At 40.9% G+C, this 22,658-nt stretch overlaps 1 protein-coding gene across 2 annotated transcripts; it reads right to left on the bottom strand.

Moving 5' to 3' along the window:
* Nucleotides 1–7,301: 7,301 nt before the first annotated feature.
* On the bottom strand, nucleotides 7,302–11,906 carry NANOG (Nanog homeobox). Of its 2 annotated transcripts, none has more exons than XM_069586511.1 (4): nucleotides 11,771–11,906; nucleotides 9,314–9,576; nucleotides 7,865–7,951; nucleotides 7,302–7,718 (listed from the first exon to the last, which is right to left on the bottom strand). In XM_069586511.1, the coding sequence occupies exons 1-4, from the start codon at nucleotides 11,904–11,906 to the stop codon at nucleotides 7,302–7,304; spliced, it is 903 nt and encodes a 300-aa protein (XP_069442612.1). The 2 variants fall into 2 exon arrangements, with proteins under 2 accessions (XP_069442612.1, XP_069442613.1); XM_069586512.1 differs by having other exon boundaries at nucleotides 7,302–7,673.
* Nucleotides 11,907–22,658: the final 10,752 nt, after the last annotated feature.

The raw sequence follows: 22,658 nt of genomic DNA, 5'->3' as shown, positions 1-22,658 counted from the left end.
CAGTTAAAACTCTGAACAGCAGATCTCTTTTCTGCTTGTCCTCAGCAATTCATACGTCCCTTAAAATACCTCATCACACTCAGCCAAGAATGCGAGCTTCCTTCACTGCTCACCACTATGAGTCACTTGGCAAACAAGTGTCCTTTACTCTGATAAGCTTTCTCATTTTTTCTTAATTAAAACAAAAAAAGAAGAGTTTTTTTTTGGTCACACAGCACATAGAATCTTAGTTCCCAGACCAAGGATCGAACTCACAGCCCTTGCATGGCAAGTACAAAGTCTTAACCACTGGACCACCAGAGGACGCTCTCCCTTTTCCCCACCCTCTCATGGTCTCCAGTTAGTTCCTTTTGGGACCTCCCCCCAGTTCATCAGACATATCTATGTACATCTTTACCATCATACATTGATCACACACAATTGAGGGACATGTCTAGAAAAATATTTCCTTGTCCTGGAAGATTTGATTATAAGAAAGAAACTTCCCAAGGTTCTAAAACAGGCAGCTGGTGAGTCCAGAACAGGTAGTGGACCCCTGGGGGGAGATGTGACCCTCCAAGTGAGCTTAACGCTGCATCTGGTGGCTTTGCCCAAAGCGGCCTTGTCTGATCTGTGGTTCAGAACCCAGAGTTCCAGGATTCTAGCCTCTCTAAAGGTAATAAGACAAATACATGATCTATTTTCATGTTTCAAAAAAGTTATTTTTACTGGTAATTATTTATTCCCGTACATGCTACTCCTGTTCTTTCCAAATGGAGATATTTATTATTTTTATCTGATAATATATGCTCTAAAAAAATTCCAGTAATAGCATATGAAAATTCCTTCAAATTTTTCCTTCCTTAAATATTGCTTTTTGGTATATATCTTTCCACATTATATTTATGTCTGTCCATTGGAAAATCATGTAGCAAAGAAATATCTGGGGCTTTGGAGTCAGGTAATTAAGGGTTTGAATCTAGATTTTGACCATCCCTGCTGGGTACCATCTTTGATATGTTGCTTAGACTCTTGGCTTCTTTTTTTATACAAAAAATTGATTTTTAATGATCTCTTCCTCGTATGAATATTTGGGGAGTGTGGAAAAACCTGATTACCCGCTAGTTCCTCAGTAGTAGCAGCTAATATGGAAACCTGTTAATTGGTTTGAAAAATATTAAAGAGATAGACTTAACTAGTGATTATTTGTGCAGCAAAATGGATGGACCTAGAGATTATCATACTCAGAGAAGTAAGTCAGAAAGATAGATACCATTATGATAGCACTTATATGTGAACTCTAAAAAAATGATACAAAGTAACTTATTTACAAAACAGTAGATAAGGATGGAACCGCATCCCGTTGGAGGGGAACGTCAGGGGGAGGGATAAATTAGGAATTTGGGATTAACCTATGTGCATGCGTGCATGCATGCTAAATCGCTTCAGTTGTGTCCGACTCTCAACCCCATGGACTGTAGCCTGCCAGGCTTCTCTGTCCATGGGGATTCTCCAGGCAAGAATACTGGACCATTCCTGTATTCACGTCCTCCTCCAGGGGATCTTCCTGACCCAAGGATCGAACCCGTGTCTCATGTCTCCTGCATTGGCAGACGGATCTTTACCACTAGTGCCACCTGGGAAGCCCGGGATTAACATATGCACACTGCTATATAGAAAACTGGTGGCTTCCCTGGTGGCTCAGAGGTTAAAGCATCTGCCTGGAATGTGGGAGACCAGGGTTTGATCCCTGGGTCGGGAAGATCCCCTGGAGAAGGAAGATGGCAACCCACTCCAGTACTCTTGCCTGGAGAACCCCATGGAGGGAGAAGCCTGGTAGGCTACAGTCCATGGGGTCCCAAAGAGCTGGACACGGCTGAGCGACTTCACTTTCACTTTCATATAGGAAATAGATAACCAGCAAAGACCTGCTGTATAGCACAGTGAACTCTACTCAATATTTTGTAATAACCTATAAGGGAAAAGAATCTGAAAACAAATACATATATCATTGAGTCACTTTGCTGTACACCTGAAATTAACACAACATTGTAAATCAAGTATACTTCAATTTTAAAAAATTAATTTAAAAAACCCTCCCAAAAGAGTAGCTGTTTGGATATGGTAGGTGAAAGAAAATATCCTAGGATAATGATCAGGCTTCTAGCTATGATAATAGGGTGGATTATAGTGCTATGAGCCAGCATAAGTGTGAAATACATTTATAAGTATTTTCTTCCAAGTTGAAACCTGATTTTTTCACAATTCTTTTGGAAGTTGCAAACAGCATAAGGAAAGGCACAGCACAGAGCCAGCCATGGAGTTACGAATAATAGTCATTTTTCTCTTATCCTGACAAAGACTGATACAGCAGATATTTACACAAGGGCTTTTTCTCTATAGAGGGTAGTCTCAATAGATAAAGGGAACCTTTTTTATTGACTTAATGAGATAGAAATTGATCAGGGAATCCGTGGGAATGAGTGCATTCGTGTTTAATGGTTTATCAGACAACGCTGAAGGAATCCACAAAGCCTTACACAATTTGGGGAATGTTAAGTATGACTGTAGGGTCAGGTGGCTGAGGATGGATAAGAGACCTGAAAAATGAGAACTAGGATCTGGGGGAAGCTAGGAATGAAGGCAGGAATTGCAGAAGGACAGGAATTGGGTGACTCATCAAGTATAAAGTACATTTACTGTATTGTCTGAGAATGTTCACTTTGACAGTGGAAAGCAAATGTAATTTATGTAACCCTTTGCGACTCTGTGGACTGTAGCCAGCCAGGTTCCTCTGTCCGTGGTATTCCAGGCAAGAATACTGGACTGGGTTGCCATTTCCTACATCAGGGGATCTTTTCGACCTTCAGATGTAGCACGTTAACTATAGCTAAGTAAGTATGACTGATTTGGCTAGGCAGAGTACATGTACACAGAACACAGAATGGGACCAGAGGAGCAAGAGGCATCAATACTCTTATTTAGTCCAACACTAAGTATCCTTATGTACCAGAGGCATTCAACATCCATAGCTTTTATCTATGTATTTATTTTCTGGAGCCGAGAAAGGTTTATTGCAAAGCCATGCAAGGAGACAGGTTCCTCAGGCCCTAAAGAGTCAGAAGCTCCCCAGAGGGTTTCGGAGAAGCACTTTTAAAAGCCAGGTGAGGGAGGGGGATCACAGGATTTGTGATCAGCTTGTGCACAGTTCTCTGGTTAGATTGTGCCACCATCCATAGCTTTTAAATTGGTGGTCCATTGGTAACACCGATTCCAATGCCACTTGTATTCTACCCAAGTGGTGAAAATAAATTCCACAGTTGCTCATCACGCTAAGAAGAGCTATACTTATGGCCAGGAGTACCTGCCCTCAATGTCCCCATGGAGAAAGCCTGGGTGACTGTGTCCAGGTACATTTTTTCTGCAAAGATGTGGCCCTAATTCAGTCTGACCACGTCCTTAGTCCCTGTCACATCTTGAACCCAAGACACGGATTGTATGAACATTGCCAACCTTTCTATAATTCCCCCTTGAGACCCTAAGTGCATGAGGCTGTCCCACTTTAATTCATTCTATAGGCTTCTAGTTTCTTGATTTCACCTGTGAGATTTTTCTGTTCAATACCTCGCTTGATCATTATACTTTGGAGGTAGAGCTACTTTGCATTCATTTCCCAAGCTTTTAACCTTTTTAAATTCTCAAGGACACTTTCTCCCAGGCCACATCAAACACCCAGAAGCTGGGAACCCCTTAAAGAAGAGCTCGCCACCAGCTGCTGCTGCTTTCTGATTTCATCTTAGCCTCACACCAAGGCATCTATTCAAATGCCTACATTTTGGTCTCCTCAGTCGGACTCACTTCCTGTGCCAGAAGCTTTTGTCGGCCCCAACTGCTTCTTTATTTAACAAATTCCCTTTATCTACCACTTGAGGTGAGCTCCTTGGGCCCCAGGGGGCCAACAGTGTTTACTAAGGGCCCTCCCTCTTTCCTGCCCCGTCTGGCGGTTGTCTGCCATTACCTTTGGGTCTCAAATCTTGGCTTCCCCACCGCCTCCCCGCCACCCTAGACACCAAGTTTTCTGAATAGTAGGATTATTTGTAACAGGCTGAAATTTGTCCTTTACCCTGAGAACTGGGTGCTTGAAATTCAGTAAGCAAGGCCTACTCCTCCCACTCTTGGGCTTTGAATCCAGGCTGAGGAATTCAGAAGACCTAGGCAAATTCAACCCATGTGCTTCTTCAGGCACAAACGAAATGGAGAGGCAAGCTGAAAATCAAGACGAAGCGAAAATATAATGCAGTAAAATGACATTGGAAGTGACATCCACCTCCTTTAGGGAGGAGGATGGAGAGAGCAAGATTTTCTAAAAAGAAGGGATGTAGAAAGATGGGAGAGGCTGGCAGGTGACTTAATCATCTCCTTTTCTGCCTGTCTCCTTCTGTTATACTAGTTTATATTCTTGGTAATCCTATGACCCAAAGCAAACACTTAAGTCTTTAAATTGCTGTTGGTAATAGCAACATGATTTGTAATGGCAATTAACAGAAGCAAATTAATGTATTTGTAATATGCACTGCAGTATTTGGTATGTGTCAGTACAGCATTTAAATTCATTGATGTGTAGATTTTATAGTTAGAAAAAGTGAGCTGCAGAAAACACATATGATTTATTCGGATAGGAAAAATGAGTTATGTTTATGTCACGTGTATGCATGAAAATGTCAGGAAAGATGTCAGAGTTAAAGTTAAGTAACAATCTTTCTTTTCTAAGGAAATGACAGTCACACTGAGATATTAGGAAACACCAAAAAACAAAATCTTTCCCTGGCTCGACTAACCTGAATTTCACTCTTCATTAACAGAAATATTTTGAGAGAATATTTGAGGAAGAAACCACCTCTATGTTAACTATGTTTAATAAGGAAAATAAGGACTCTGTTCTTGAATGTAGTTGTCAATTTTTACTATTTATCTAAATTATCTCAAATCTCTCAATTTTGACATGCAAAGAGGTTGAAAAATGTCAAGTGGATAAAAGCCTTTCAAAAGAGGATGGTATAATCCTCTTACAATGGAATAAGTCTATTAAAAGCAACATATACAAACCACCCATATTACATATACTAATACACCCGTAGGAAATGTTATCTTGTTAATATTGTTTACTAGACTCACTTCATTATGTATTTTCTATTGCTTGGTTTTTAATGATTCTTTTAGTCTTGTAGTCAAAAGCTCCAGTCTTTAAATAGATGAATGGCATTTCTGTAAAATGGCTGACTTTCAAAAGCAAGTAGTGATCATCAAAATTCCATCCTTCTGCTTTCCCCCTTTTCTCCAATCTTGCTTGCTTCTATCTTTTTATAGGTGCTCCTTTTAATAGGTGCTCCTATCTTTTCTGGCACTAATTAATCTTCCTAAATTAGCTGTTCCTTACTAACATATTCCCAATGTCTTATAGCTACACTTAATCCAAAGCACAAAATTGTAAAAAAAACTAACAATGGTTCATCTCAGTATAGGAAAACTAAATTTGGTGTTTCCTGAGTTCTACCACTTTACTTTTAAATTGGAATATAACTGATTTACAGTGTTGCGCTTCTGCTGTACAACATAAATAAGCTATGTGTATACATGCATCCTCTCCCTCTTGAGCCTCCTCCCACCCCCAATAACACTTTACAGTAACTATTTTCCCAAGTTTTCCAGGTTCTGGTTCATCATTTAGTGCTTTTCTCAAATTTGTCAGTTCATCTTGTGCACTTGTTTAGAGCCAAGAATTTTGTAAATGTTAAAGTGACTGATGATACAATCAATCAATGCTTTCTATTTCCATTATCTGCTCGGTTAAATATGCTGCCTGGCAGAGAATCCACATATCTGCCCGTCAAAAAGAATGTTGCGTTCAGTTTTGGTACTGGCAGAAATTTTCACTGACTTCCTCTTTTAGTTAAATGTCTAAACTCATTGGGTTGGACAGTATGATAGATCAACATTGGAAAACTAGGGGAACCACAAGGAAAATAAGAAAACCACTCTGGTTATTCCCACCAATGCTCTGTGGTAACCTAAATGGGAAGGAAATGCAAAAAAAAAAAAGTGGGGATATATATATATATATATATATATATATATACACACATACACATATATATAGCTGATTCACCTTGCTAGTATAGGAACAACATTGTAAACCAGCTGTACTCCAATAAAAATTAATTTTAAAGAATCATTCTTAAGTTCACATAAAAAATAAGAATAAAAATAAGCTGAACTTTAACAGTTGTTTCTGGCAGAAGAGCAGTCACAGAACCTGTCATGTGTTACAGGAGACTTTCAGGTCTACCTTTTCCCCTTAGCTCCAGATCTTCCAGATGTGGCATTCTTCCTTAACTGCAAACCACAGATTTTATTGTTTCAATACTACATACACAGAAGGAAAGTAAGTTTGTTCAGGTTTAATTAATCCATCACCTAATATTGTGTTATCTGGTTACTTTTCCTTTACTCACTTCTAGTCTCCTGGATGCCTAGAGAAGATTAGTTTATTCCCTTCCTTATGAAATATTCCCATGTTGACCTCCCTGGTGGTCCAGTGGCTAAGACTGCAAGTTCCCAAGGCAGAGGGCCTTGGATTCAATCTCTGGTCTGGGAAATAGATCCCACATGCCGCAACTAAAGACCCAGCACAGCCAAAAAAAAAAGTTTTCCATGTTTAGTCAGATTTTTAACTCTTTGAATCACTGTGTGAAATCGGGGAGAGACAACTAAATGTAAAATGGCTATTTTTTATTTGTACTTAAACAACAAACCAGCTAAACTGGTACTACTTATGATGTGGCAAAATACAAAACATCGTTCTCCAAAAATAAGAGTGATGAACAAATTAGGGGTTGTAGTAAAATAGCGAAAAAGGGTGGAGGAAATTAGTAAAGCACTCTTCATCTTAAGGACTGAGATTCTTAACAAGTAAAGCCTCCCTATCCCAGAAAATATGAATAATCCCCATCATACGTCTTTATACTTTTGTTCCCTGTGCTTAAAGTTAGATTCTAGATCCTAAAAGTATCCGAAATATTATATATTATATCCAAAGTACTATAATTGAGTTATCTATAGCCAGACACATTTGTCATGTTGTACAATGCTTCTGAAACCTCTTATTGGACTCATTACCTGTCCCTCAAACTGACACAGAAGGTAGAGTGAAAAGCAGCTTACTAAGGGGAAGCGGTACAGAATTCTAAAACGAGAAAAATTCTAGAGAATACACAGTCTCTGCTCACATTAAGATTGCATACAATAGCTGTCACAAATAGCTGTTACAAATCTTCAGGCTGTATGTTGAGAGGGTAGTTTGGGAATAAATCAGTGATTTGCTGCTGGGAACTGAAATACTTGACAGTTTGCTGTATTATGTTATAATTTTCCCCAGCAGTTCCCAGGGTGGCCTCCAGATCACAGACGGGGGAATTCTGCTGGAGCTGGATCCCTGGCTGCAGGAATTCCTCCATGTAGTTGTTGAACTGATTGTTCCAAGGCTGGTTATTCCAGGCTTGGGGGCACCAGGCCTGACTGTTCCAGGAGTGGTTGCTCCAAGACTGACTGTTCCAGCTCTGATTGCTCCACGTGGAGTTATTCCAGGTCTGGTTACCCCACATGGGCAGGTTTCCAGGAGAGTTCACCAAACACCCCTGATGGTAGGAATAGAAGCCCGGGTATTCTGCCGTTGCTGGGCCCTTTTGAAAAAAGAAGAATGGATTAACTGAAAAAGTACTTGGAAGTTCAGAATTGTCCGTGGTTGGGATTGCATGCTGCAGCAATAGACAGAACTAAAAACTTTTTGTTAGGAAAAAGCAGAAAATTTTAAGTTTTCTGTTATTACCTGAGGCACACCATTGCTATTCCTCGGCCAGTTGTTTTTCTGCCATTTCTTACATTTCATTCTCTGATTCTGGAACCAGGTCTTCACCTGAAGGAAAAGATAACCGTTAAAAGTTTAAGATATTAGTAGGGACCTCTGATCTTCCAATGCAGGGGGCATGGGTTCAGTCCCTGGTCAGGGAGCTAAGATCCCATGTGCTGCATGGCCATCCCTCCCCCCCCCCCCACCCGCCAAATCCACAAATAAATTTAAAAATAAAATATTAGTAATGCAGGATGTATTGATAGTAGGAACCAAAGAATATTAAGGTTTGTTTTTTTTTCCTGATAGCTACAACTATCTCAAACTTGAAACAAAAATTCTGATTACCAGACTCTTTCCTTAAATCCTGAATCTGAGTGAATTTCAAGCCTTTCAAGTCAGTTGGCTTTTTAAATAAACTTAACTGGTTAAATACACTTCGAGTATGGCTAGGAGGCTAAGGCTATGAACTAGGAAGTTCACATTTAAATGTCTGCCCATACTGTTCACTGAGGTGAGGTGAGGTGAAGTCACTCAGTCGTGTCCTACTCTTTGTGACCCCATAGATTGTAGCCTACCAGGCTCCTCCGTCCATGGGATTTTCCAAGCAAGAGTACTGGAGTGGGTTGCCATTTCCTTCTCCAGAGGATCTTCCCAACCCAGGGATCGAACCCGGGTTTCCCACATTGTAGGCAGACGCTTTACCATCTGAGTTTTAGTCACAGTTAAAAGTAACTTATTTGCAATAATAAGCTCCCCCTCCATATTAGCACATTTACATTTAATATGATAATAGTATGTTAATTCAAGAATGATGAAACATACTTCACGAGGACAACTATACAAAAAGCTAAGATCATTTGATAGAAGACTTTCCAAGTATGGTACCTGAGATAGAAAACCATTTGCCTGAATAAACTAGCCAAAAATATATGAAAAATGATTAACTTCATCAGTAATCAGATGTATACAGATAAAACATGCAACTTTGATTTTAATGAGAACCAGTGGTTAGCTAGGACTCTTCTAACTCAAGATGATAGAAGTGTGTTTTTCCTTTGTTTAAGGGAAAATTGGAAACGTTTTCACAATTTTGGCTTAACACGGGAAATGGTTTAATAAATTATGACACATTTGCGATAGATATTTAGTGAAAGAAAGATGGTCACAAAACACATTACAAAAAGATTCCATTTTCATTATTAAAAATTAACTTATTTGCAGAGGTGCATAAACATTCTTCTTTTTTCCCCCCCAAAAATTTATTTGGCTGTGTGGGATCTTAGTTGTGACATGTGGGATCTAGTTCCCTAACTGAGAATCGAACCCAGGCCCCCTTCAGTGGCAGTGGTGAATCTGAGCCGCTGGATCACCAGGGAAATCCCTTATGTTTTATTTCTTATTGCACAGACAACAAAACAACTGTACCTGCTTGTAGCTGAGGTTCAAGATGTTGGAAAGTTCTTGCATTTGCTGGAGACTGAGGTATTTCTGCCTCTGAAATCTGTCATTGAGCACACACAACTGGGTCTGTGAGAACACAGTTCTGATCTTTTGTTTCTTGACGGGGACCTTCTCTTCCTTCTCTGTGCTCTCCTCTGCAGATGGGGACAATGGTTTCACTCTGGGGCTTGTGGAAGAATCAGGACTGTCCTGAATAAGCAGATCCATGGAGGAAGGAAGAGGAGAGACTGTTGGGAATAAAACAACACTTTTCTCTATAACTTCAAATATTAAAAATGCATTGTTTTCAAAGCACTATTGAAAGTCCTCAGAGCAAGATAGTAGGTAATAACTTTATTCTTAAGTGATCCTGAACACTCTGCCAAGTTTTGCACAAAAAACATTTTACGTGTAATAGACATGGTTAATATCATGTGTTGCTGGGAAGCAGTTTTTGTTCAGTGGCTAAGTCCTGTCCAGACTCTGCGACCCCATGGACTGCAGCTCACCAGTTTCCCCTGTCCTGGGTGGGAAGCAACAGGGGACTCAAACCTCTTTGATAAAACAGATGATCCAGATTCTTGGGGACTCTATAGAATTAACAGTTTACTACCCAGTTTTAATACCAGGACTGTCAGAAAATGTGAATTCCAATAAACTCCTTTTGCAACCCAGACCTTGGTTAGCTCTGTGGTCTCATTTCCAGGATTATCCCTTCCTTAAGGAGTCTTTTTTTTTTTTGGTTTGGTTTGGCAATTGGACCAAGCTTATCATAGTTTTTTTTTTTTTTTTAATGAAATATGCTTGCTGTGTAATATGTAAATCGCAGGTGTACATATAGTTATTTACAATTTTTAAAGGTTATACTCCATGTATAATTATAAAATATTTGCTATCTTTCCCATGTTGTATATCTTATGGAGTTTTTCCATTGATTAGTATGATGCAACAGACAAAAATTTAGAAATAACAAGTTAACAGACAAAAATTGTCTAGCACAGGGCTTGACATATATTATTGACTTTGTAACTGAGAATTTATTTCCTGTACTAGAGATTTATTTGTACAGAGGTATTCCCAGTGCTCAACTCGAATTTTACCCTTGTCATGGAATAAATGGACAGGCCTTAAACAGCAACAACTACCAAAAAAAAAAAAAAAATCACAATTTTACAAGTAGGAAGGTCTTCAACTCATGACTAGAGGTGAGGAGTGTCTAAAAATCATCTAGGATTTCCCTGGTGGTCCAGTGGTTAAGACTCTCTGCACTTCCAATGCAGGGTGCACGAGCTTCCGTCCCTGGTTGAACAAAGATCCCACACAACGAGGGGCTTGGTCTAACAAAATTTTTTAAAAATCCTTTCACAAAGGTGCAGTTAGCTTGCTAGGAGGACATGCCCATGCCCACTTGCTTGTATTAAGTGCTGTATAATTTCAGCATGTGAAATTCTAAAAGGATACTAACACAAAATTTAGGAAAATGGGGTTAACATTAAAATCCAACACTCAAATATCGCAGTTGGGACATCTTGTCTCAAATACAGCAGTTATTTTAATTATTCCCTTCTCCACAACCGAGTTCTACAGTTGTAATCATAAATAGTTCTTTGGCTGTCTTACACCATAAATGTTAAAAATCGCATTCCTGGGTGAATGGCTAGTGTTACCTTTTTATTTTTAATAATGACTGCCAAATTGATTTCCCAAAAAGGTAGTGCCGTCTTTACAGTATCCTGAGCATCTCTTACATTCAGTTACCAGTTAGAAGCTTAAGTCCTAGAGCATAGATTTTGAAGCCAAACTGGATTTCAGATCTGAACTCTTACCCACTTAGGCAGCCTATTAAACCTTCTGGAATCATCCACCATAAAGTGAGGTGAACACTTACTTCCCCTAGATTTAGGAGACCTGAGCATACCAGGTGTTTACAAACTACCCAGTAATAGCCATACATCCAGAGGTTAGGAGAAGACACAACGGCTACTTGTATAGTAGAAAAGTGAAATATTTCCAAAAGGTGCATTTCGGATCATTAACGATGCCATCTCTAGCACACCTTGAATAGACAGACCGAAAAGGTGATGTTCCTACTTCTGGCTTAGCAGTAACATTTACTGTTACAGGGTGCTCCGCATGACGCTAAGATTCTACACATCGGTGTATCACATCGCATTTGCTTGTGCACGTAAACTCTCAAATACACTGTATACATCTGAACTGTTCCTCCCCGGTCCCTCGTCTCTCGGTCCACAGATCCTGATCCTGACCGGGGAAAGCGCATGACCCCATCAGATTATAGTTGGAAAAGAGGTGTCGAGAGGATTAACAGATAATGACACCTGCTTATATTGATGGGCTCAAGAGGGAGACAAATGACCTTTAGTCCCTTCTTTCTCTTTCCCTGAAGGAACTTAGCCCCTCAAAGATTCAGTATTTTCTTACCAGTGTCCGTGTCGAGGGTGTCAGCAGATGACATTTGCAAGGACGCGTAACTTTCTTCAGGCATGGGTGAAGATTCCCCAGAGTTGGATGCTTCGGGGCCAAGCAGGCTTTGGGGACAAGCTGGGTCCACACTCATGTTGTTGAGTTGAAGGAGAAGGAAAAAAGCCTAAGAGCTAGATGCTAGGAAAAGTCCAGGCTGAAGAATCTAGATAGAAGAACTTAGAGAAAGGTGAAGATCCCCAGGTGTGAAAGTATTAAAAAAAAGACAGGATGAAAGGAGTCAGCTGTAAAATAAGAGCCAACCAGTCCAATCTAGGAAAATGAAAATAAATAGAGGCTCTACATTTATAAGTAAGGCTCAACCATACTTGGCCCCGCCCCTCCTGGCAACGCCACGCCCACACAGCCCTTGCGAATTCCCAGTTAATCCCGTCTGCCAGTCTCACCAAGGCCATTGTAATGCAAAAGAGAGTTGCAGAGTAACCCAGACCCGGTGGGGAACTGGGAAACTGGGACCTCGGAAATGGGAAACACAATGGACCCAGCAATGAGACACTCCCAGCTTCACCTTGTTTCCACCTTTTAGAAGTCAAAGACGCACCTCCTGGGGCCACCTCAGGTGACTGAAACTCTCACTGGGACAGTTAATTCCCTTGACTTGAGCCCCCCTTAGGGTCTCGAAATCAGGCTAGTTTATGGCAAAAACTGCAACTAACTCTATTTTCCTCTTTGGTTCACTCTAAGGTCACAGTAAAACACATATGGAATGTTAAGGCATCAGCTGATGTTAAAAAATCGCACTTGTTTTCAGCCCCCACCTAACTTCTGTCTTGGTTTTTGGCTTTCAGAAAAACCACCAAGTCTTTTCAGCAGGGCAAAAGCCAGAGGAAAGGACCTGCAGACCTAGGATCCTGGGAGCCTAGTTAGTCATCATACGTAAACCATTACTGTGGAAGTTTTTAAAAGCACGTAAACACATACCCACTTTACTAAGTCCCAGTTTCCTCATCAACAAATAAGGGCAGAAGTACCTTATCTGTACCTTCTTTGTGTTATTGTAAGAATCAAGGAAAGTAAAATGCTCATAACCTTTGACATGTCGTGATGTACACCCATGGCTGTTAACAGAAATTCTTTCAGGACCCTATGCCTATGACCTCTAAGTCTGCCAATACTTGATGAGATTTTTGTTCTAATCCACTGTACATGAAATCTAACATTGCATGGTAGAATGAAAGCACCACCTTCTTTACTTGGTTCATTACTAGATGCAAAATAATAAAATTTATTGACCTGTGAAAAGTGAAAGTGTTCCTCACTCAGTCCTGTCCCACTCTCTGCGACCCCAGGGACTGTAGCCCGTCAGGCTCCTCTGTTGATGGGATTTCCCAGGCAAGAATACTGGAGTGGATTGCCATTCCCTTCTCCAGGGGATCTTTCCAACCCAGGGATGGAACCTGGGTCTCCTGTGTCTCCTGCATTGGAAACGAGAAAAAGAACATTCTCTAGGTAATTGGTATTCTTGGAATAGACTTGCCAGAGCAAATGTGATAGATTTATTTTAGAACCAACATTTGCCCTCCTGACTAGTTCTCCTTTCTAAGCAGTCATCTTTATCTTGCCTTTTTTTGCTTCTTCTGGCTCTTTCTTTGAATAGCTTTTTCTTCTCCAGCATGGAAATCCTGTCTGGTCTTTAAACAGCACACCATCCTCTTTCTTCTTCTTCTTTTGGTTTATTTCCCAAAGGAACAGTTTTTAGAGTTGAATCCCAGCACTAACATATTTATGGACAAAAGATAACCATCTGCGCCTTCAATTTTCCTCCTCATTCCCAAATTCAACATTCAAGAATCTTAAGATTTCTTCATTTCCAATCTCCCAATTCTAAAAGTAAACCCTTGGCAAATTGCAATTATATGTTTTTCTAAAATACAACTCTTGACTAATCCTTCCATCCACTCTGCCACTCAAGTCTCCACCTGCTGGCTTAGCTCCCATGCCAGCTGAGTTTGACTCACAATACAAAGATGCCGACTTGCAAGAGTAGGATTATTGCCTGGTCCAAACAAGGGGATGAAATTCTGTGTAATCTTTGTCTTCTTGGACCACCATCCTGGAGGGGAAAAAAGTCTAGAAGAGAAGCTTCAAGGAGAGGGTGGGTGGAATACGTTGTGTTTCAGGCATAGAGCCTCTGTCTCATTAGAAATAGAAGATGATTTCTTAAAAAAAAAAAAAAAAAAAAGGAATGTCAGGGACTTCCCTAGCAGTCCAGTGTGTAAGACTGTGTGGTTCCACTGCAGGGGGCATGGGTTCCATCCCCGGTCGGTCGGTCGGGGGAACTGAGATCCCAAATACTCTGCAGCATGGCCAAAGGGTGGGAGGAGAATGTGAGGTGATGGATGTTAACGAAACTTATTGTGGTGATCATTTTGCATCACATCAGTCAGTTCAGTCACTCAGTCATGTCCAACTCTTTGCAACCCCATGAGCTGCAGCACGCCAGGCCTCCCTGTCCAACACCAACTCCTGGAGCCCACTCAAGCTCATGTGCATTGAGTCAGTGATGTATTGGCAACACATACGTATATCAAACTATTACATTGTACACCTTGAACTAATATGATATTGTATTAATATATCAATTGCATTTCAACAAAAAGAGGAAAATAACTTTAAATGGGGAAAAACTAGGCTTCCAGGCTCTCAATTAGCACTGTTTGGTAGTTGAGGGCAATCAAGGCCACCAGGTAAGTTGGTTTGCCTGCAGCTCTCTAAACTGCTGGTACGGGAAGTTTTGTTCTTTGTTGGTGGGGGTCTTTGCATGAAAGCCTGAGATTAATTCACCCCATCCCCCTACCTGTGTCCCATTGTGTCTATTGTGTCTAAAGGAAGAGCCTCCGGAGAGAAAGACCAAAGGGCAGGGGGTTGGTAGCTGGAAGGTAGGCTTACTACATTCCTTGGCCTGGAAAGCAATTTGAATGAGGCTGAGAATGCCTCCGAAGCTGTCAGAGACTGTGGGTTTGTTGGGGTGGGCTGTGTGGGTGGAGGAGGGGTATGTGATAATGTGCTGGAGTCCAGAGCCCCAAATGCAAAAATGAGTCAGTGAAATCATGATTTAAATTTGATGGTTCTAAGAGCAACATCTGGGAAAAAGAAGGAAAAAAAAAAAAACTACTAGAAAGGAGAAATATTTTACGGCTATGATTTATTCCTTATTTATAGACAAGAAGTGCACTTTGTGGGACTTCCTGATGGTCCAGTGGCTAAGACTTCACACTCCCAATGCAGGAGGTCTGAGTTCAATCCCTGGTCAGAGAACTAATCCCAAATGCTGCAACTAAGACCTGGCACAGCCCATAAGATAAATTTTTAAAAAAAGAAAGAAAGAAAGAAATATACTTTGGGCTACACAGTCTTTTAGGAGAGCTGGCCCTGTTAACTTTTCACTGGGTTTTGTTGATTTGTCAAGGATAAGGGAATGGCAACCCACTCCGATATTCTTGCCTGGGAAATCCCATGGACAAAGGAGCCTGGTGGGCTACAGTCCATGGGGTCACAAAAGAGTCGAATACGACTGAGAGACTAACACTAACAATCATCACAAGTATTCTTTTTAATATATTTATTTTAGTTATTTGGCTGCTGTGGGTTTTAGTTACAGCATGTGGGATCTAGTTCCCTGATCAGAGATTGAACTCCCAGCCTCCTGCACTGGGAGTGTGGAGTCTTAGCCACTGGACCACCAAAGAAGTTCCATCACAAGTGTTAATACAGACTTTACCTCCCCTCAAATCTCAGGCATGGCATATACATCAAATGTGGAATTATTAAATGTAATGTTGATTTATTAGTCGTGGAACTATTGAATTTATTATTGATATATCATTGCTTTTAGGCTTCACCCCTTTGTCCACTTGAGTTTCCTTGGGTATGCCCAAAATGGTACCCATTCACTTTTTTTTTTTTTTTTAAATTCTCATGTAAGTTTTTGCTACCATTCCTTTCCTCTTCACATTGTTTCACTCTGCCTAATAAACCCATTCTATCAGTAACAGTTTCTTGTCAGTGTACATACGTGTGTATACATTTAGCGATTTAACAGTTGATTGGCCAGGAAATATTTATTTTATTTATTTTATATTTATTTTATTTATTTATTTTGTTGCTGTTTCAGCTCATAGTAAAAGGGGTACCTACCATGAGCCTGAGCAGAAATGAATAAGTAAATATCATCTCTACTTTTGAGGAGCTAACCATTTCATAGAGTAGATTAAATGTGTGATAAATATTGAAAACAAACCAAGCAAACAGCACCAGGATATACAAGAGATACTGGGGGTGAATTAACAAGAAAGGTAGAGTCGAGGAAGGGAGTCAGAGAAGACTTCTTGGAGGAGACTTGGATGTCTTGAGAAGTCTCCTCCAAGCAGACTTCTCAACTTAAGAACTCAACTTCTTGAGTTGAGATAGGAAAACGTTAAGAGACTAGGGAAGGGAATTCCAGAAAATAAACAATTTGGGCAAGGCATTAGGGAAAATGATGGATTCCAGTACGGTCACTTAACATGGCTCAGAGGCAGGGTGCAGTGGAAGGGGCTGTGAGAGAAAATGACTGGAACTCATCTATAGTGAGCTCTATTTTTCTGTCCTCTGAGGCATTTTGTTTGCACACATATGTATTGTTGTTGTTCAGTCACTAAGTTGTGTCTAACTCTGTGACCCCATGGACTGCAGCACACCAGGCCTCCCTGTCCCACACCATCTCCTGGAGTTTGCCCAAGTTCATGTCCATTGAACCAGTGATGCTATCCAACTATCTCATCCTCCGCCACCCTCTTCTCTTTTTGCCTTCCATCTTTCCCAGCATCAGGGTCTTTTTCCAACGAGTCAGCTGTATTGTATTAAATGTACATTACATCCCTGGACAAAAAAATCCAAGGATTTTCCCTCCTATGTGTTTTCATCTTCTTTATGGTCCATGATGCCTGCTGAGGTTGTCAGTACAATGAAACCAAACCAACAGGACAAGAGCAGTTTATTCTGCTGTTTTTCCTGATCTTTCACATCCAGGCTGGGGCTGATCACGCCACACTTATTTAGCCTGCCTGTGAGGTTCACAATAGTTTTCCCAGCCTTGTGGTCATCAATGATTTCAAATTCTCCAGTGTAACCATGCTTCATCATCACAGTTAGAAACATGACAAAGAATTTGGAGCACAGCCTGGTATTTTCCTCTCTTTTCAGCATTTTTGATACTCTTGAGAGCATCAGCCAGGACATGCGTGGACACCGTTAAGGCGACATGGGAAGATGGCAGAAAGAGTATAAGTGAGCTCTTGCTATGTATAAGGCACTGTTGTGTCTGTGTTGTAGGCACCTTAATTAGCATCTAGCCCAGCATCTGATGTGCAGCATATGCTCGAGCTTTGTGCTTTAAATAAATAAATACAGATGGAGATGTTTAATAGATCTTTGGAAATTAGAGTTGAGAAACCTAAGAGGTAAAAAGTGATCACAGGAACAGTAAAAAAAAAAAAAAACAACAAAAAAGCAAAGCTGAGTTTTGAATTAAATCCCCTCCTCTTATTAGTTTGCACTTTCCTGGTGATTCTGTCTCCTTTCTGGGTCTTCCTCACTCCTATATCTAAAAATTAGTGTGTACCCAAGTTTAGTTCTCTGGCTTCCCTGGTAGCTCAGACAGTAAAGAGACCTCCTGCAATGCTGGAGATGGGGTTCGATCCCTGGGTTGGGAAGATCCCCCTGGAGGAGGGCATGGCAACTCACTCCAGTTATTCTTGCCTGGAGAATCCGCATAGACAGAGGAGCCTGGTGGGCTACAGTCCATGGGGTTGCAAAGAGTTGGACACAACTGAAAGACTAAGCAAAGCACACAGCAAGTTTAGTTCTCAAACCTCTACCTGTAGTCACTGCCTCAGTTATCTCAACCTATCTTATAACTTTATTTTTTTTGGTCACATGGCTTGTGGGACCTTAATTCACTCAGTAGGGATTGAACACTCACCCTCGGCAGTGAAAGTGTGCAGTCTTAACCACTGGACTGCCAGATAATTCTATCTTATGATTTTAAATACCATCTATATGCTTTTGTTTTTCACATGTATGTCTTTATCCCAGATCTGTTTCTGAGACTTAAGTCTCTTATCTATCCAACTCCCTACTTAACCTCTCCACTTGAATTTCTAGTAGGCATCACAATATTAATATTTCCCAAACCGACCTCTCAATGTTCCTTCCTACACAGGCTCTTCCTATAGTCTTCTCCATCTTGGTATATGAGAATTCCATCCTTCTGGTTGCTCAGGGCAAAATTCCAAAGCCATCTTTTTTGACGAATGCCATCAAAATTTAGCAGAATCCAATTTGTTGTTGTTTAGTCATTAAGTCATATCTGACCCTTTGGACTGTAGCCTGCCAGCTTGTCTGTCTGTGGGATTTCTCAGGCAAAAATACTGGAATGGGTAGCCATTTCCTTCTCCAGAGATCTTTGTGAACCAGCCCAGAATCCAACTATTTCTTTCTTATAATGTTTTCTCTCTCCATGTTTCCTTTTTCCACTGTTTTTGATCATCATATAGACTAGGGCATAGAAAATCAATGGATAGCAAGAAATGGTTATTTTTTAAAATAAAGAACATGTATTTATTTTGTTACTGTTCATGTCACAAGAGAGCTGGGGGCTTGAAATTACCTGTGTCCTGTGTTCTCTGGGAAAAGAGAAAGCTCAGTGCTTCCTTTGGTGGCTCAGTGGTACAGAATCTGCCTGCCAGTGCAGGAGACACAGGTTTGTTCCCTGATCCAGGAAGATCCCACATGCCACGGAGCACCTAATCCGGTGCACCACAACTACTGAGCCTGTGCTCTGGAGCCCGGGAGCCGCATCTGCTGAAGCCCGTGCACACTGGAGCCTGCGCTCCACAGCGAGAGAGGTCACCACAATGAGAAGCTTGAGCACCACAGCCAGAGAGTAGCCCCCCTCGCCGCAGTTAGAGAAAGCCTGTACAGCTCCTGAGACCCAGCACAGAAAAAATAAATCCTTTTTTCTTAAAAAAAGAGAGACAGGGGGCTGCACTTGACCTTTTCTAAGTATCTCCAAGGCTACGGCCCTCACCAAACCACCATCTATATTGCTTGGATTATTCCAGTAGCCTCTTAACTCATCTTTGAAAAAAAAATTTTAAAGACATATCACATGAAGCTATTCCTTTGCTTATAACCCTCCTTTAGTTTTCGCACATTCAGAGTAACAAGTCAGTACACTGAATTACAGAAGCCCTCTTCTAGCCGTGTACTTGACTTCTGTCTTGGATCCTTGTGTTTTCCGTCATCTCCATGAAGCTGGCCTCCCTGCTGATCCTGGAATGAGCCAGGAAAGCTCTAGAATCAAGGCTTTTATGTCCTTACTTTTCTCTCTGATCAGTTCCCTGCCCTTCCCCACCCCCTCAGAATTACAACCAACTTGATCTCTCTCCCTTCCTTTAAATCTTTAATTTTCCTCTTCAGTAATGCCTCCTCTTCCCAGTTCTTCTCTACTTTTCTTCTTAGCACTTATCATCATAATATATATTTTCTATATATATATATATAATAATATTATAAATAATATTTTCTATAATAAATATTTATCTATAATAAAAATTTATTTTTCTATCTATAATAAATATTTTTTATTTTTTACATATTTTTTCTATCTATTCTATCCATCTATCACCATCTTCTGTTCCCCACTACCACTAAAAGATAAATTCTTTTAGGGCATTATTTTAATTTTTGTGTTTTTCATTTAGTGTAGTATTTCCAGCCCCAGAAGAGTGTGGTCCATAAGCCCGCATCATCAGTATTTCTTGGGAGTTGTTAGGGACATAAGTGCATGGGCTTTACCACAGAATTGCTGAATAGGAGTCTCTGGTGGGGGTGACTAGAATCTGTAAATCTGTGTTTAAAAGTTCTTCAGGTGAATCTTTGACAAGTGGTTGTTTGAGAATTTCTGTTATAGAACAGTCATGGGCAACAGTAGGGATGCTCTCAATCATTGTTTGTTGATGAAGGAATGGGTTTCAAAAGATCTAGAACTTTGTAAGTAAATAAAGTAGGAGCCATTTCCTACATTTAAATATTAAATTGCACTTCAATGTGAAATACAAAATAGCACTTAAAAACAAAAAGACAATGCTCTTGGCCTCAGGTTCCCTAAAATGAATTCAGTGAGCCTGGAACTCTTGGGAAAGAGCTGACTTTAATTTGCAACAAATTAGCTCTTTCTAGGTCCTCTGCTGCCGCTGCTGCCGCTGCTGCTAAGTTGCTTCAGTCGTGTCCGACTCTGTGTGACCCCATAGACGGCAGTCCACCAGGCTCCGCTGTCCCTGGGATTCTCCAGGCAAGAGTACTGGAGTGGGTTGCCATTGTCTTCTCCGCTAGGTCCTCTGAGAGATAGATAACTCTTAAATTGCTTGTGTTGTAAAAAAAATGAACCACACAACCACCTAAACTGCCATTTCAGAGGCTACTAATGGAATTTCACAGTATGTTCTCCACTGACTTTGCCTCTTTTAACTATAAGAGCATTAACACACTTTCATCCACCTGCAAAGAAGCTTCTTACTTACTTAGTAGACAATATGATAAACCGTCAAAAATGTACCTGGCATCCAACTTTAGTAAGTTACTCATGGCCAATTTTGTGAGTACAAGCTTGGACATCCAATAAAAGATTCACCTAACCGGAAAATAAGTGACACGTCACTGACACCTTTTTCCAACATCTGAACCTTTATATGATTAATACTAACTCTTGTGATCATTTTATCTCCTAATACTTCACCAGTCTGTCCCTTGGATATTCAGTGTTCTTGTTGTTTGGTGGCTGGGTCTTGTCCGACCCTTTGGGATCCTATGGACTGTAGCCCACCAGGGTCCCTGTCCATGGGATTTTTCCAGGCAAGAAGTCTGGACTGGGTTGCCGTTTTCTTCTGGAGGGGATCTTCCTGACCCAGGGATCGAAGCCCCGTCTTCTGCTTGACAGGTGGATTCTTTATCACTGAGCCACCTGGGAAGCCTGTATGTTCAGTACCACCCCCTTTACCCTCATTCAGGTATCATCTCTTGCCCAGACCTCCTCAGACTTCCACTTAACCTTACATAGGCAGAATCCACTGTGTGCCAGAGTGATTGACCTTCAAATCAACCATATTATCCTTTGGCTGAAGTCTTCTCTAAAGAAGACTCTGCCTGCCTCTTCAGCTTTGGCAGGTTGCTTTACCCTTTGGTCCTGATGCTTTTCTCCTCTCTCTTTGCTTGGGTGCATGTTTAGTTTTTCAAGATGCAGATCAGGTGTCCTTTATCTCAGTGACTTAGGTGTCCCTCTTCTGTACCTAACTCCTCCCATGGCGGTTGTCACTTTGCATTTATTTTTTAATTTAAAAACATTTTGATGGCGGGGGGGGGGGGGGGCGGGGCGGAGGTAGTCTGTGTTGCAAGGCATGTGGGGGTCTTAGTTCCCTAACAAGGGATTGAACCTGAATCCCCTGCATTGGAGGCTTGGAGTCTTAACCACTGGACCCCTAGGGAAGTCCCAACATTTTGCATTTTAGTGATAGCTTTTGTTTTTTTATATTTGGATTCTGTCTGGAATAACTCATTGAGAGTCTGCTTTGTTCTATAGCCTAGTGCAATACTAGTCAAAGAATGGTCCTGCTTTCAGATCACATCAGCATTTCCTGGGAGCTTGTAAGAAAAGCAAATTCTTGGACTGGGTGTTACCCCAGATTTACTGGATCAGAATCTGGGAGTGGAGCCCAGGAATCTGTCTTTTCAGAATCTCTGATTTTTGTGTGCTCTAAAGTTTGAGGAGTCCTGATTTAGAACACAGTGCTTGGCAGGGGAAAATCTTAATTAATATTTAAAGAATCTGCCTGCGATGCAGGAGACCTGGGTTTGATCCCTGGGTCGGGAAGATCCCCTGGAGGAGGGCCGGGCAGCCCACGCCAGTATTCTTGCCTGGAGAATCCCGTGGACAGAGTCCATGGGGCCACAGAGTCGGACACAACTGAGCAGCTAACACATATTTATTAAGTTAATAAATCAGTTCCAGTGGCTATAACATTGATATTCAGAAAACTGGAGAATTAAGAAAACTCTCAAAAAACAAAGCAAAACAAATCAAATTTCTTTCTTGGGGTTCCGATTTGGATTTGTCAGGTCTTGCTCTCTCTAAAGGCTTTTGATGTGTAAGGACTAAATTACTCTGTCTCCCAAATTGTAAAGTTTCCTAGTGTCAAGTTCCAAAGGTCAAACCATCAAGCTGAATTGTCAGAATCCTGACCCTTTGCAACACTATTGACAGCATAACTCCCTTTCCGCCCTACCCTCAGGGGATCCTTCACCTATAGTAGAAATGGATTTTTTCCTTGTTTTCCATCTAGGTTAGGTCTAGCCCCCAGGGAAAGGAGGAACCTACAGGAATGTCTACCAAAGTTTAGCAAATGTATACAGTTGCTCTGGAACTCGGCCCAGAGTTCTTGGCTCAGAAGAGAGTAAGCTTCCCAGTTTCTCAGTAGGTTTGAGAGAAAGAGGAAGAAGTTAGAAAAGCAGGTCTTTGTGGAAAGAGTAAGGTGATGGTGGTGGTGGTGATGGTGATGGTGGAGGGGTGTGGAATAAAAGAAAAAACCACCTTAGTTGTTGCTCTAGTTGACTGGTATTGGGATGAAATAAAGCTGTTAACCCTAATAACACTGCACCTAAATATTGTACTTAGAATATTTCAGAACACCAGGGTATTCCAATATTATATAGAGATGAGAGGAAGCGGGAACAAGAGATCTCTGCCTCCCAGGAGTAAATAAATTCAATGCCAGAAAAAGAAATCAAGGCT

The sequence above is a fragment of the Ovis canadensis genome, chromosome 3 (genome assembly GCF_042477335.2).
Source record: "Ovis canadensis isolate MfBH-ARS-UI-01 breed Bighorn chromosome 3, ARS-UI_OviCan_v2, whole genome shotgun sequence".
Lineage (NCBI taxonomy): Eukaryota > Metazoa > Chordata > Mammalia > Artiodactyla > Bovidae > Ovis > Ovis canadensis.
This window is presented reverse-complemented; position numbering and strand designations above follow the sequence as displayed.

Excerpts from the sequence above, each read along its gene's own strand:
- NANOG (XM_069586511.1), bottom strand. The coding sequence starts at position 11,906 with ATGAGTGTGGACCCAGCTTGTCCCCAAAGCCTGCTTGGCCCCGAAGCA. Across the intron at positions 7,952-9,313 it reads TGAACCTCAGCTACAAGCAG|GTGAAGACCTGGTTCCAGAA; the intron begins GTACAGTTGTTT and ends CTTTTCCTTCAG. Across the intron at positions 7,719-7,864 it reads ATAGCAATGGTGTGCCTCAG|GGCCCAGCAACGGCAGAATA; the intron begins GTAATAACAGAA and ends TTTTTTCAAAAG.